Source organism: Monodelphis domestica, chromosome 3 (genome assembly GCF_027887165.1).
Source record: "Monodelphis domestica isolate mMonDom1 chromosome 3, mMonDom1.pri, whole genome shotgun sequence".
Classification (NCBI taxonomy): Eukaryota; Metazoa; Chordata; class Mammalia; order Didelphimorphia; family Didelphidae; genus Monodelphis; species Monodelphis domestica.
In genome coordinates, this window is record NC_077229.1 from 484,260,858 (window position 1) to 484,273,536 (window position 12,679).

The window sequence follows — 12,679 nt, forward strand, 5'->3', positions numbered from 1 at the left end:
TATTGATTCTAAGAGAAAAGGTCAAGGTTGAAAAAAAGCATTATCTCATTTCTCAATGGGCTGCCCTAATTTGAGACTTCTTTGTTTTCTCAACATGCCTCCATACTGGATTTCTTCTCAACCCCTCCTCCTTTCAGCTTCTTTTTGTGTATTGTCTTCCTCTATTAGATTATAAACAACTTGAAGGCAGGAACTATTTTTCTTTTCTTCATATTTGTATCCCTAACACTTAGAATAGTAACCTAGCACATAGTAGGTGCTTAATAAATGTTTATTGACTGAATTACTAGATCCCTGAATCACTTTGCTTATACTGGGAATAACCATATCCCAATACTAATTATGACTGCTCTGTGAGTCTCCCTTCCAGAGAAGGAAAAAAAAAGAAATATAGTGGAGTAGAAAGAGCAATGCAAGCCCTGACTCTGCAACTTCTTACCAGCAAATCGCTTTAGCTTTCTGGGCCTCAATTCCTCATTTGTCAAATGATGGGTTAGGACCAGAACTCTTTAAGTCCCCTCCATAAGAACCATCATGCTCACTAAAGGCCACATGGCTAGTCTGAGGGATAAGACAAATTCTCCCTTTCACACTTGCCACTGACCACCACCAAGTCATTTAATCTCTAACTATTTATATGTTATGAGATATCAATCAGAGACTCAAATACAATCATGTATATAAAGTGTCTGTAAACTTTGGGGTGCTTCTTTTTAAATTATTGCTATGTCCATTTTATCGAAAACCCAATTCTCCCCTGAATGGATCACACCATGGCCAACTCTTTCCACTGGAGTCTACGACTTCTGCTCTTTCCATCTCAAAAAAGGAAGGTTAGCTATTCTTCTTGCTCCCAGTTTCCCCTTCCAAGCCACATCTCTAACACGACCCTTTAGTGACCGTTTATATTTTGAGGTCCACACACTGCACTCACCAGTGGCCCAGTGGAAAGACTGCTAGATTTTGAGACACACAGCCTGGATTCCAATCCCAGCAGTGCTGCTCACTACCAGTCTGACTTTAAGCAAGTCATCTAACCTTTATGAAGGTTCCTCATTTATAAAATGAGGGGCCTCTAAAGCTTGAAATCGTATAGTCCTGTGGCCACATTCTCTCTCCCAACCTTGTTGTCAGCATCTCCTTTCAGCAGAACAATGAAAAACTTGTTCTTTTTTTTCAGGTAATTTTTGATAATCACATTATCCATTAATGTTTTGCCTTTTAAATGATTAGTCTGGAGGCTTCCATAAAGATTTCTAGGTCTCACCAGTTCTTTAAATATGCCCATAATTTTGTGAACAATTCTATAGCTATGATGATCTGTACCCTGTCCTCCCTGTCCTGCTCTTTCCATCCTTTAATTCTTCTACCCCAGGAAGTTTTGTTTAAGCATTTTGAGAGATTCTTCCTGTTCCGCTCTTGGAGCTTCTTCAATATGACCATGTGTGTCAACAAAAGAAATATTCCTTGGGCTTGCATTTAGTAACTAGTGACTACTCCTTCTATGTTTCTCCATCAAGTTTTTCCTCTTCCCCAGATGTTAGTATTTATTTTATCCCTCCTCAAATTTACTTAGTTGTAAGTTTATATGTCTGTATGTTCTAGGGGAATAGAGACTCCTTGAAGACAAGAAATATTTGTGCCTTTGTATCCCTTATCTAGTACATTTTTATGCACATGGTAGGTGCTTAATAAAAGTTTCTTGTTATTATGTTACCTCAAAATTCCTTTCCTTCTACCATTTCCCATATCCACAGCCTCAGTCTGGGTTAACCCCTATTATCTGATCTCTCTGCTCCACTACTAGGTCCTCTGAACACAGATGAATGAAATCTTGAAATTGAACTGAATTCATGTTCTTCTATGTTTATGTTTCCTAACCTCGGCTGGGAACTCACATCTTCTTAACAATACGTCTTTTCTAACCTTACTTATTTATTCGCTTTTTCACTTCTCGCAAATGTTTGTTCCAAATATCCCTTTCTTCTCTAGCCTATTCACTGATTTCCCTAGGCCTCCTGCTTCCAGAAAGATACTTGGGCTACTTACCACTTTTCTTAGAAGACTGAGTGCACACAATATGAGCACTCACAACTCTTCCCTTCATAATTTCCTTAGAATTCAGCATTGTCCCCTAATTGAGAATCTCTTCTCATTAACATTAATCCTCTGTGTCATTGATCCTAATCCCTTCCACTTGAAGAAATAATAAAAAAAGAATTTATGAAGCATTTACTATGTAATAGCTAAGGACTGTTAAACTGAGGAAATAAACCAAAAACGGAGAAGTCTTTGCTTTGAAAGGGCTCACACTGTAATTGGGGGAGATAATTAGGTGACACAGTGGATGGAGCACAGGATCTGAAGTCAGGAAGACTCATCTTCCTGATGAGCTTCTGAGTTCAAATCTGATATTCACTAGCTGTGTAACCTTGGACAAGTCACTTAACTCTGTTGGCCTCAGTTTCCTCACCTGTGAAAGTAACTGGAGAAGGAATGGCAAACTACTCTAGTAGCCAAGAAAACCCAAAATAGGGACATGAAGAATCAGACGTGACTGAAACAACAGCTCATAAAAGAGCAGGAAGATGGCAAGGCTCAGAAGTGTTAAGGGTACAGCTTCAGGGCACATGGGAAAACCCAGGAATCTTTAGAGTGTATTACCTCCTCCAAAATCTTGCAGTTTACATTCCCTCTGTACTGACTACTTGCTACCTAACTACAACAAACTTAGATGCCCCCAATCCATTTAAAAAAGCTTTCTTTGGGATCCATCAAGCTAACATCCTAATTTTCTTGTCTACTTCAGTGCCTCTACTTCCTCACTCCTCAACGCTTTGCAATCCGGTTTCTGCTTTTATCATTCTAGAAAATCTTTTTTTTTCCTCTCAAAAGTCACCAATGAGAACCCCTAATGAAAATATAAAGACAGTCAGGGGGCACAGTGGATAGAATGCCAGGTCTGGAATCAGGAAAACTCATCTTCCTGAGTCAAATCTGGTCTCAGACACTGGCTAAGCCATTTAACCATGCCTGACTCAGTTTACTAATTTGTAAAATGAGATGGAGAAGAAAATGGAAAATCACTTTATTTGTCATGAAAACCTCTCATGGGGTCACAAAGAGTTGAACATGACTGAACAACATCAATAACTAAAAAAAATAGCCCCTTTCCTTCTTCATCTTCCTTGACTTCTCTGCAACTTTTGACACCCCAATTTCTTCCTGTTCAAAATGTTCTCTTCCTTTTACTTCAAAGACATCATCTTCTCTATTTCTGTCTTCTATGCCAATTCTTCAACTTCTTTCTGACTCTTTAATGAGGGTGTTCCTCAAGGTTCTATCCTTGAACTTTTTTTTTTAGACTCTCTCTCTCGGAATTCTCATTTTATTCCCGTGGCCTCAGCTCTCATGACTAGGAAGAAAACTTCCGAATCTGTCCTTACAGACTGGACTGCCTTCTCTGACCTTTAGTTCTACAGCTCCATTTATGTAGATATCCCAACACCAATTCAAACTTAACATGTCTAAAAGACAGCTTATTAACTCCCTCCAAATATACACATACAATAAACATACATACACACACATACTATAACTACTGCTAGAATATTTCTTCGTATGCTATGTCTTGTCAGGTAATATTTTCAATATTACAGCCTAGATTTTCAATGTTTCTCTTGTACTTAAAAAAAAGGCACTTTCAGTGGCTTTCTATTGGTCCTAAAATAAAATTCAAACTCTTCTATGATTAGTCACCTTTCCAAACTTATCAAATATTATTCCATTTTTTGTATGCTATACCAGAAGTAGCAAACTTCTCACCCAGAACTCCCTAGTATGGCCAGAACCAGATTAAAAATATAATTGAGAAATGCTTAACAAAATAAATGAAAATACAACATAGTGTTAATTTGTGGTTTTCTAAATCAATATGTAGCCCACAAGGATCTGTTTCTATTTGAGTTTGATACTCATGAGCTAATCAAGTAAGAACCCTATGCCCTCTCCTAGCTCTCTGCCTTTGTTTACACTCTTCGCTAGGTCAAGAATCCCCTCATTCCCTCTCTTTTTTCTTTTGAATTCCTACCCACCCTGAAAAGTCCCACCACATCATGAACCTTTCCCTAATCCCTCAGTTGGTCACTACCTTCCCATTCAAACTTTTTTTGTAGCACCCAGTTTTATAGCTTTCTATTAAATCTATTCTATTATGTGGGGTATTGCAATTATCTGTGTATGGGCCTTGCCCCTTCACTAGACTGTAAATGCCATGAGGGCAGACAATGTGCCATATCTATACTTTTTCTCTTCCACCAATATTCAGCATCCACTTGTCCTGCCCATTGTAGGCTTAATAAATCCTTGCTGAATATATGAATACAAGTCCTATCATCTTCCTTGCAAGGGGCAGAGCACCTCAGACTGATGAAAGTTTCACCTAATAGATATTAGTTTGTGATAAAAAAAAAAAAAGTAAAGACCCTGAGGTAATTAGAATAATGAGGGTTTCGGGTGGTGGTAGTGGTGGGAGGTCCTTAAGGGCTGCCATGCCAGAAGACAGGGCTGAGTAGGGTGTTCAAGTGTAAGACTTGGAGCAGTTAGAGGGAACTAAGTGAGGGAAGATCAACGCAGCTATCATTTAGGAACCCCCCCCCCCACCAGCTTCATTCAGTGGAATGAGCTTTTTAGAGCCTCAGCTAGTTGGGTAGCCAGATAGCACAGTGGCTAGAGTGCCTGGCCCAGAGTCGGGAACATTCATATACTACTCATCAACCACTCCAGTATCTTTGCCAAGAAAACCCCCAAATGAGATGACAAAGAGTTGGATGGAACAGAAACCATTGAACAACAAAATTCAGTAGAACATGAAAGGAGTCAACCCATCCCTAACAAGAGTCTTCCACTCTGCTCTCTTCATCCTTTTCAATCCCACATTTTCATAGTAACCTTCTTCTTTCCCCTTAGATCTAGAGCTTAATCCTACTTAAGAATCCCTTTCTCTATCTCACATGTCGCTGTGATCTGCTTCTGTGTTCAAATTAGAATAAGTTTTATCATCATTAAAACTAACTTTTCAAAATAACTTCCTCATATTGCAAATGTATGTAAATAGCGCCTAATCATATGTTATATATAAATATGCTCATATGCACAGACATATATACTATGTGCTATTTGTTTTTCTATAGCACATAGTTATGCACAATATATGATAATGTATACATGTGTCCATATATAAACTTAAGGAGTTTACATTCTATTATGAGAGGTAACATATATACCTACAACCAAATGAAGAAGGAAAAAAAAATAGAGCTAGAGACAGAATTCCTTAAGGGAAAAACTCCTTAACATCTAACATAGTATCTGAATATAAAGGTTTTTATTCAGTTGTTTTCCAGTTGTGTTTGATTTTTCATGATCCCTTTCCAGATTTTCTTGACAGAGATACTGGAGTGGTTTCCCATTCTCTTCTCCAGCACATTTTCCAAATGAGGAAACTGAGGCCAATAGAGTTAAGTGATTTGCCTAGGATCACACAACTAGTAAATGTCTAAGGCAAGATTTGAACTCAGGAAGATGAGTCTTCCTGACTAGAAGCCCAGTACTCTATCCACTATAACTAAATATAGATATATGCATTTATTAATATAATTATATATTATTTGTATATTTATTATGTTAAATTATATTTATATATTATATATATTATAGATCATGTATATATTCTATACATTCATATATTCATTATATACAGTTTGTTATATATAAATATATTTATATGCATTATATATGTATACATATATGTATACATATATTTAAAATATATTATATAGAAATGTATTTGTATTTTATTTATTTCATATTAATTATTTATGTGTATTTTATAATTTATTTTATATCATAAATATAACAAATCATATTTATATGTTATATATTTAAATTATAAATATGTATTTGTATTTTTTATGCTAGCCATATATATACATACAGTTGTACCTTACTATATATCAGTTCACTCATCGAGGCTTCACCGTATTTCAAATTTAAAAATATATATGTATATACATATACCTATATGCATGTATATATCTGTATTGCAGAGTTTTTGTTATATTGTGGGATTTTGTGGATGAATACTGTACTGTAACAATGGAAATGGAGTGCGCCACTACCACTTTTGTTTGCCAAGTTGTACACAGTACAATATTAGCTGATGGAGTGAAAGGTGACCAACCATAGCACAGTATACTAGGTGCTGATTGGCTCAGTGTTTATAACAGTGTGGGAAAAGTTAATAAGAGTGTGGGAAAAGTTTATAGGAGAGTGGGAAGGGTTTATAAAGCCTTAAATTATTTATAAATAATAAAATAAATATAATGCACTACTTTGTAGATTTTCACCTATTACAAGGGTCTCTGGAACAGTAACTCTCATGATAGGTGAGGGATCACTGTATATTTATAACATATAAATATATTTATATTTCATTTATTTTATATTATTTATATAGTTATAATAATTTATTTTTATAGTACAAATATAAAGTCATGTTTATATTTTATAGTTATACTAAAACATGTATTTATACATTTGTATATTTATGTTAATTACATAGAAAATATTTATTTATTGTATGTAAATATATTTATATTATTTATATTTGTTTAATAATTTATTTTATAGTATTTAAAATATAAATTATAATTATCATAATTATGTATTTACATTGTATATACTCATATTATAAATATGTTTATAATATATATATATAATTTTTCTATAAAAATATAGAAATCTAACTGTCCTAAATATAGAATAGATGCCTAACCTTGCTGATTGATTAGTTTATGATTTCCAGCATCCCTTCCTCACAACAATCCTCTGAGGTAACCAAGGCAAGTATTATGATTCCCATTTTCCAGAGGAGAAAATCAAGACGTGGAGTGACTGAGTTTCTTGGACCTTAACAGACCTGGGACAACCTTGTGCTCATTACACAGGGAAGATGATGCAGAGCTGCTATAACTTGCATATTCGCACCTCAAAGGAAAAGATGGTCCCAGCTTTGCCGATAGTTTTGTATGGGATTTCGAGCGAGACGTTTAAATACTTCCGGGCTTCCATTTCCACATCTGTGCCATGAAGAAATGGTTGATCACACTTTTAAGGTCCCTCCCAGCGCCCGGCTGCTACTCCTAATTCCAAGCGAACTTTCTAGCACCCCCAAGCCTGAGGAAGGCCTTTTTTTCTTTAGGGACTAGACTCCAGGACTCTTTTGCTTCCTCCCACAGAAAGCGCTGCTCTCAGCCTCCCTTCACCCTCTGCCTCCCCCAGGTGCACCAGACCTTGCATTTAAAAGGCTTGACGTCGGAGTGCACAATCATGTGCGCCTTCAGCGTCTGCTTCTGCACGAAACTCTTGAAGCACAGGTGACACTGGTAAGCCCTGATGTTGGTGTGGATCAGCACGTGCCTCTTCATGTTGGCCAGCAGGGTGAACTCCCGCCCGCAGATGCCACATTTGTGCTCCTTTACACCCTACGAGGAGGCAAAGGGCAGGAAATAGGGCAGTTAGCAGGTGCCGCTTGTTCCCGGACTCAATGGGTACATTATCTTTTCAATGATTAATGCTGGGCTCTGAATGCCGGGCCATTTGCCGCGTCTATTACTCCACCCTTTTCCTTAAAGGTCACTCTGCTAAAGGAGCACAGATTGAAGTGGATAGCTTTCTTCTGGGAAATCTCCGTGAGAAAGACTATCAGAGGAGAAGAACAGACATCGATTTTGTTGTTGTTTTTCAGACCACAGTCTGATTTCACTGGGATTTATTTTGGAAACCTTTCTCTTCTGTCTTAGAATCATTATTCTGTATTGGTTCCAAGGCAGAGAAGAACCCTAAAGCAAGACGGGTTAAATGATTTGCCCAGGAAGAATTTGAGGCCAGAATCAAACCCAGCCCACCTCCCTTTTCTAGTCCTGGCTCTCAATGCTCTGAGTCACCTAGCTGCCCCCTAGGATTTATATTTTAAGTAGCTCTAAACTTGAGTTGCTACCTGGAGATGGAGGGAGTTCCCCAAATTAATGAAATCACAGTCCCTTCCTTATTTAACTCTACTTCTACACTGTACCAGATTATAAACTCCTCGAGGGTGGCTCTATGCCTTATTTATCTCTGATCAGCCTAATGCTTTGTGAACAGCTTTCATTTAATAAATGAAATAATTAAAATAAAAGTTTCTTGAATGAATGAACAGTGGCCTTGCCTTTTGAACTTTCAGACCCCAGTCACTGTATGTAGTGTGGGACATGGCTCCAAAGCTCCCAAAGAGACAGGCTGCTCATTTCTAAAGAGAATTGGCAAGGAGAGGGATCACCCTCTGGGATTAGAAAAAAGTACAGAAGGAGTTGTTCTTGTTGCATTGTTTTTTGAGAAGTGCTTGAATGCTTAAGTAATGATGCTCTCAACTGAGAACATTTCCTGGGATTCATAACCGGGGTTTGGCCATTAGCTAACCCCAGCTAGTCATCCGTCTCAGAAAAAAAGGATTTTTAGAGAGACCTTGGCCCATTATAAATCTTGGAAACTAAAATTGAGAGGAAAAGCTTTTTTAAAGCAACAGAATTTTGAATGATTATACATCCTGTGAATGTAAGCTCTTTGAAGGCAATTGTTTTTTTTCATTTTTCTCTTTGTAGCATAGCGATTGCTCCATAGTAGGTACTTAATAAAAGCTCATTGGTTGGTTAATTGACTGGTAAGTTATAAGTCCATTCTTAAGTTATATTCTTAAGTAAGTTATAAGTCCTAATAATGCAACAATATATTGTTAACTGTAATGAATTGCTTAAGCAGGACCTGGGTAGTTTAACAACTTTAAATTCGAAACTCATGTCTATCATTTACTTATTTTTTAAATCCTTACCTTCTGCCTTAGAATCCATACCAAGAATCAGTTCCCAGGCAGAAGAGCAATAAAGGCTAGGCAACTGGGGTGAAGTGACTTGCCCAGGGTCATATTGCTAGGAAGTGTCTGAACACAGATTTGAACCCAGGTCCTCCCATTTCCAGGCCAGGCTCTCTATACACTGAATCACCTAGCTGACCCTTGCCATTTACTTTCTATAGAGGTTTTTTTTTTTTTAATCCTTACCTTCTGTCTTAGAATCAATACTGTGTATTGGCTCCAAGGCAGAAGAGTGGTAAGGGCTAGGCAATGGGGGTCAAGTGACTTGCCCAGGGTCACACAGCTGGGAAGTGTCTGAGGTCACATTTGAACCTAGGACCTCCCGTCTATAGGTCTGGTCTATAGAGGTTTATAGAAATTATGTAACTGGTTGGATGGGGAAATGGCTACAGCAAAGGACTTAGAGTTCAAATAATGTCTCAGATGTTCCCTAGTTGTGTGATCCCTAGGTAAATCACTTAATCTCACTGTTCCTCCATTTCTTTCTCTATTCCTCAGTTTCTTTATTTATCTCTAAAATGGACATAGTAAAAGCACCTACCTAATGGGATTGTTGTGGGAAATGAACCAGTTAATATATGTAGTGATTTTCAAACTTTTAAATTTAAAATTAAAAAATTTTTAATCTATATAAATGGTTGTTGCTGTTAATGCTATTACTATTATTACTACTTATGACTGCATTTCCTCTTTAGGATGGCTAAGATAAGAAAATACCATTGCTCAGAATGACTAAGAGAAAGAATCCATGAAAACAATAAGGGGGGTGGGGGATGGATAGATATCTGTTAAAACCAAATGCAGAAGCCAATTCATCTGCAAAAACCATGCTTACAGTGTCAAAGAAACTTAGAGTTTTAAGAAACATAAAAATATAACTTTCCATTTTGTTAATAAAAATAAAATTTTAGAACAAATCTAATTGGGGGAATGTCTTTTATTGAGTATTCAGAAAATAAGTTTTAAAATTACAAAACAAATATAAGTTCATTTCTGTTTTACCAGGGGGTGCTGGAGCCAGCTGGTACTAGAGCTGATTATTACATTTTCAGTGTGAACATTTAACACCTAAGAAATAAGCAAAGGCTACAAATTAGGGCTTTATTTAATGCTTTCTTGAATACTGAGATTTAAGAAAGTGAAGAGAAAAATGTTAAGAATGCAGATTAGTCTTAAAAGTCAGTTGTGGGCTGTTGATAGATATACCTATATATGTATAGAGAGTTATATCTATATATTTTCTTTATATACTTGAACAATTTATTTTCTCTTTATTGAGAGATCTATCTATCTATCTATCTATCTATCTATCTATCTATCTATCTATCTACCTATCTATTTTAGAGGGAAAGCTAGTTGTTAATCATTTACCAGCACATTCTGGCTTCAACTCAGTGAAAATGCTCTAAAGTATTATGTTTTAAAATTTGTTTTCATTTCTTTTTAAACTCCAATGTATTTTTTTTATTTAATTAGATTATTTAGAATATTTTTCCATGGTTACAAGACTTATGTTCTTTCCCTCCCTTCCTGTATCTGATGCACAATTCCACAATTCCACAATTCCACTGGTAAACTCCAATTTAAAAGGAGGTAAAGGTGAAAACAACCTTAAAGATCATGAGGCCAATCCCCTTATTTATAGATGGAAAAAAACAACTACATTTTGGATTTTCTGTGTAGGTATATACTAAAATTCCAATCCCTCATGTTTATACAATCTTTTAAGTTTGCAAATACTTTTATATCTGAATCACCTATGAATTTCACAACAAACCCGTGAAGTAGATGCTATCATTATATCCTTTTTACAGATAAAGAAAACGAAGATTCAGAGAGATGTAGGTAGGTATAGGTGACTTGCCCAAGGTGACCCATCTGGTGTCTGAAGCAAGATTTAAAGTCAGCTTTTCCTGCATTTGCTCAAAATGGCCCAGTAGAAAGAGAACTGGCAAGTGGGAATCTGAAAATCTAGGTTCTCAACCAAGCTCTGCTACTTATAACCTACGCTGGATGGCCTTGGACAAATCACTTCCCCCATTCTAGGCTTGTTTTCTATCTATAAAATGAGCAGATCGGTCTAAATTTCTAACAAACTGTCTCCTGGACCTAAAAATCCTATGATAATCTCTAGATGAACCACCCTATTCATAAATGGCCTCCTTTCTGCTTATGGACCTTAACCTGTGTTGAGGATTAAGTCCTAATCAGAAACTCTCAGTTCTGGGCTTTTTCTAGCAAGGCAGAGTTAAGACACTGCAAGTGTGAACCCCAGGGACCCCTTAGATCATCCTGGCACCAGAGGAGTCTATCTGTTGATCTTACAGGTATATATTGTTGCTTATTTTTAGTATTAACCAAAAAATTAATATTCTGGTTCTGAAATGAAAATCCCATGTGAACCTTCCTACACAAGAAAACACAATTTTGGTAACAAGCCCTAGGGAGTAAAGGATATTGATTGCTGTGTCCCCTACAGGCCCAAAATGATTGCTGGGAGTGGAAGCCTTCAGAGACTGCCAAGGGCCAGAGAGAAATCCAGGGGTGTCAGAGGCAGGTACAATGTGGGGAAAGAGGGAAGCCTTTTATTAAGTATTCAGACAGTCCTGAAACAAGCATAGAAAAGTAGATTTTATTCTATCAAAAATTTTTCATCATTTAAATGCATTTTGATTCCTAAATCAAATGAGATTTTTCCTATGGATATAAGGGCCAGTTTGTTCCCTCTGGTCTTTTTGTTATTGTTGTTGTTCCCCCTTCTTCCTCCTCCTAGATATCTTGAACCTCTTTTAAAAAGGATTTTAGAAACTCTCCATCAGCTCCTTTTCAAGCTGTTTTGGGTCTCCTGAAATGAGCTATTCATCTCGTCTCTTGGTCTTAATTTAGGCCCTTTGTCTCCAGTTCCTGGATTTGGCAAGGCCCTGTCTCCCTGGATGATATCCACAGGTGCTTTTTGTTAATAGACTAGGGCAGAAACTGTTTGTACAAAACTCACAAAGCCGCCACTCCTTGAGGACCCAGAAAGGGTGTTGGATTTTGTGCAGGCCTTTCAAATGGAACCCATTCTAGTGAGGCAGAAATATTATCTTGGTCAGGCAGGGGCCTCCCTTGACCCTGTAGTATTAAAGGATGTTTTTGAGATTCTGGCTTAGGAGAGAAGTCAGCTGAGGTCAAAAGGGTGGGAGGAAGCTAAACTGCCCTCTCAAGCTCAAAACAGGACAAAATCACCCCAGTTCAGGTGAGATTTCAGTTGGGCCATTTGGGTTCAACCCAAATGGATTCAGAGTTTGGGGGTCAAACTCAACTATGATGGCAATTGTTTCTCTTTCCTTGCCTCTGTTTGCTGAGTCTGAGAGTAAGAAAAAACAAAAAGCAAACCAAAGACTTGAGAAAAAAGCGTTCAAGCACCTTCTCTGCCCTGAAACTTCCAGGGCATCTGAGTGAGAAGACAGTGTTGAATTAGTATTGAATATAGGACTGAGAGCAGATGGAGCTTAACACTGGGGAACCACAGGTGGCTTTCAGGGGTTTTTTGAGGGGATTCAGTCCTCTCCTACAAAAGAGGTGGAAGGGGAGGCTGCTCCACTCCAGGGAGAAGTGAGAAAGTGCCTGGGAATCTAGAAATAAGGAAATGCCCAGACCAAGACTCTTCTTGTTCTTGTCTTTTGCACCAGAAAACAGGCATCCAAAGAAGCGAATCGGTGTCAG

At 37.3% G+C, this 12,679-nt stretch overlaps 1 protein-coding gene across 1 annotated transcript in view; it reads right to left on the reverse strand.

Annotated features, from left to right (window-relative positions):
- ZNF366 (zinc finger protein 366) overlaps positions 1 to 12,679 on the reverse strand; it is a 120,422-nt gene that overhangs the window by 30,685 nt on the left and 77,058 nt on the right. Inside the window, exon 4 of the mRNA XM_056824736.1 lies at positions 7,353 to 7,544. Within this exon, the coding sequence (XP_056680714.1) occupies positions 7,353 to 7,544 (192 nt within the window). The remainder of the gene's footprint in view (positions 1 to 7,352; positions 7,545 to 12,679) is intronic.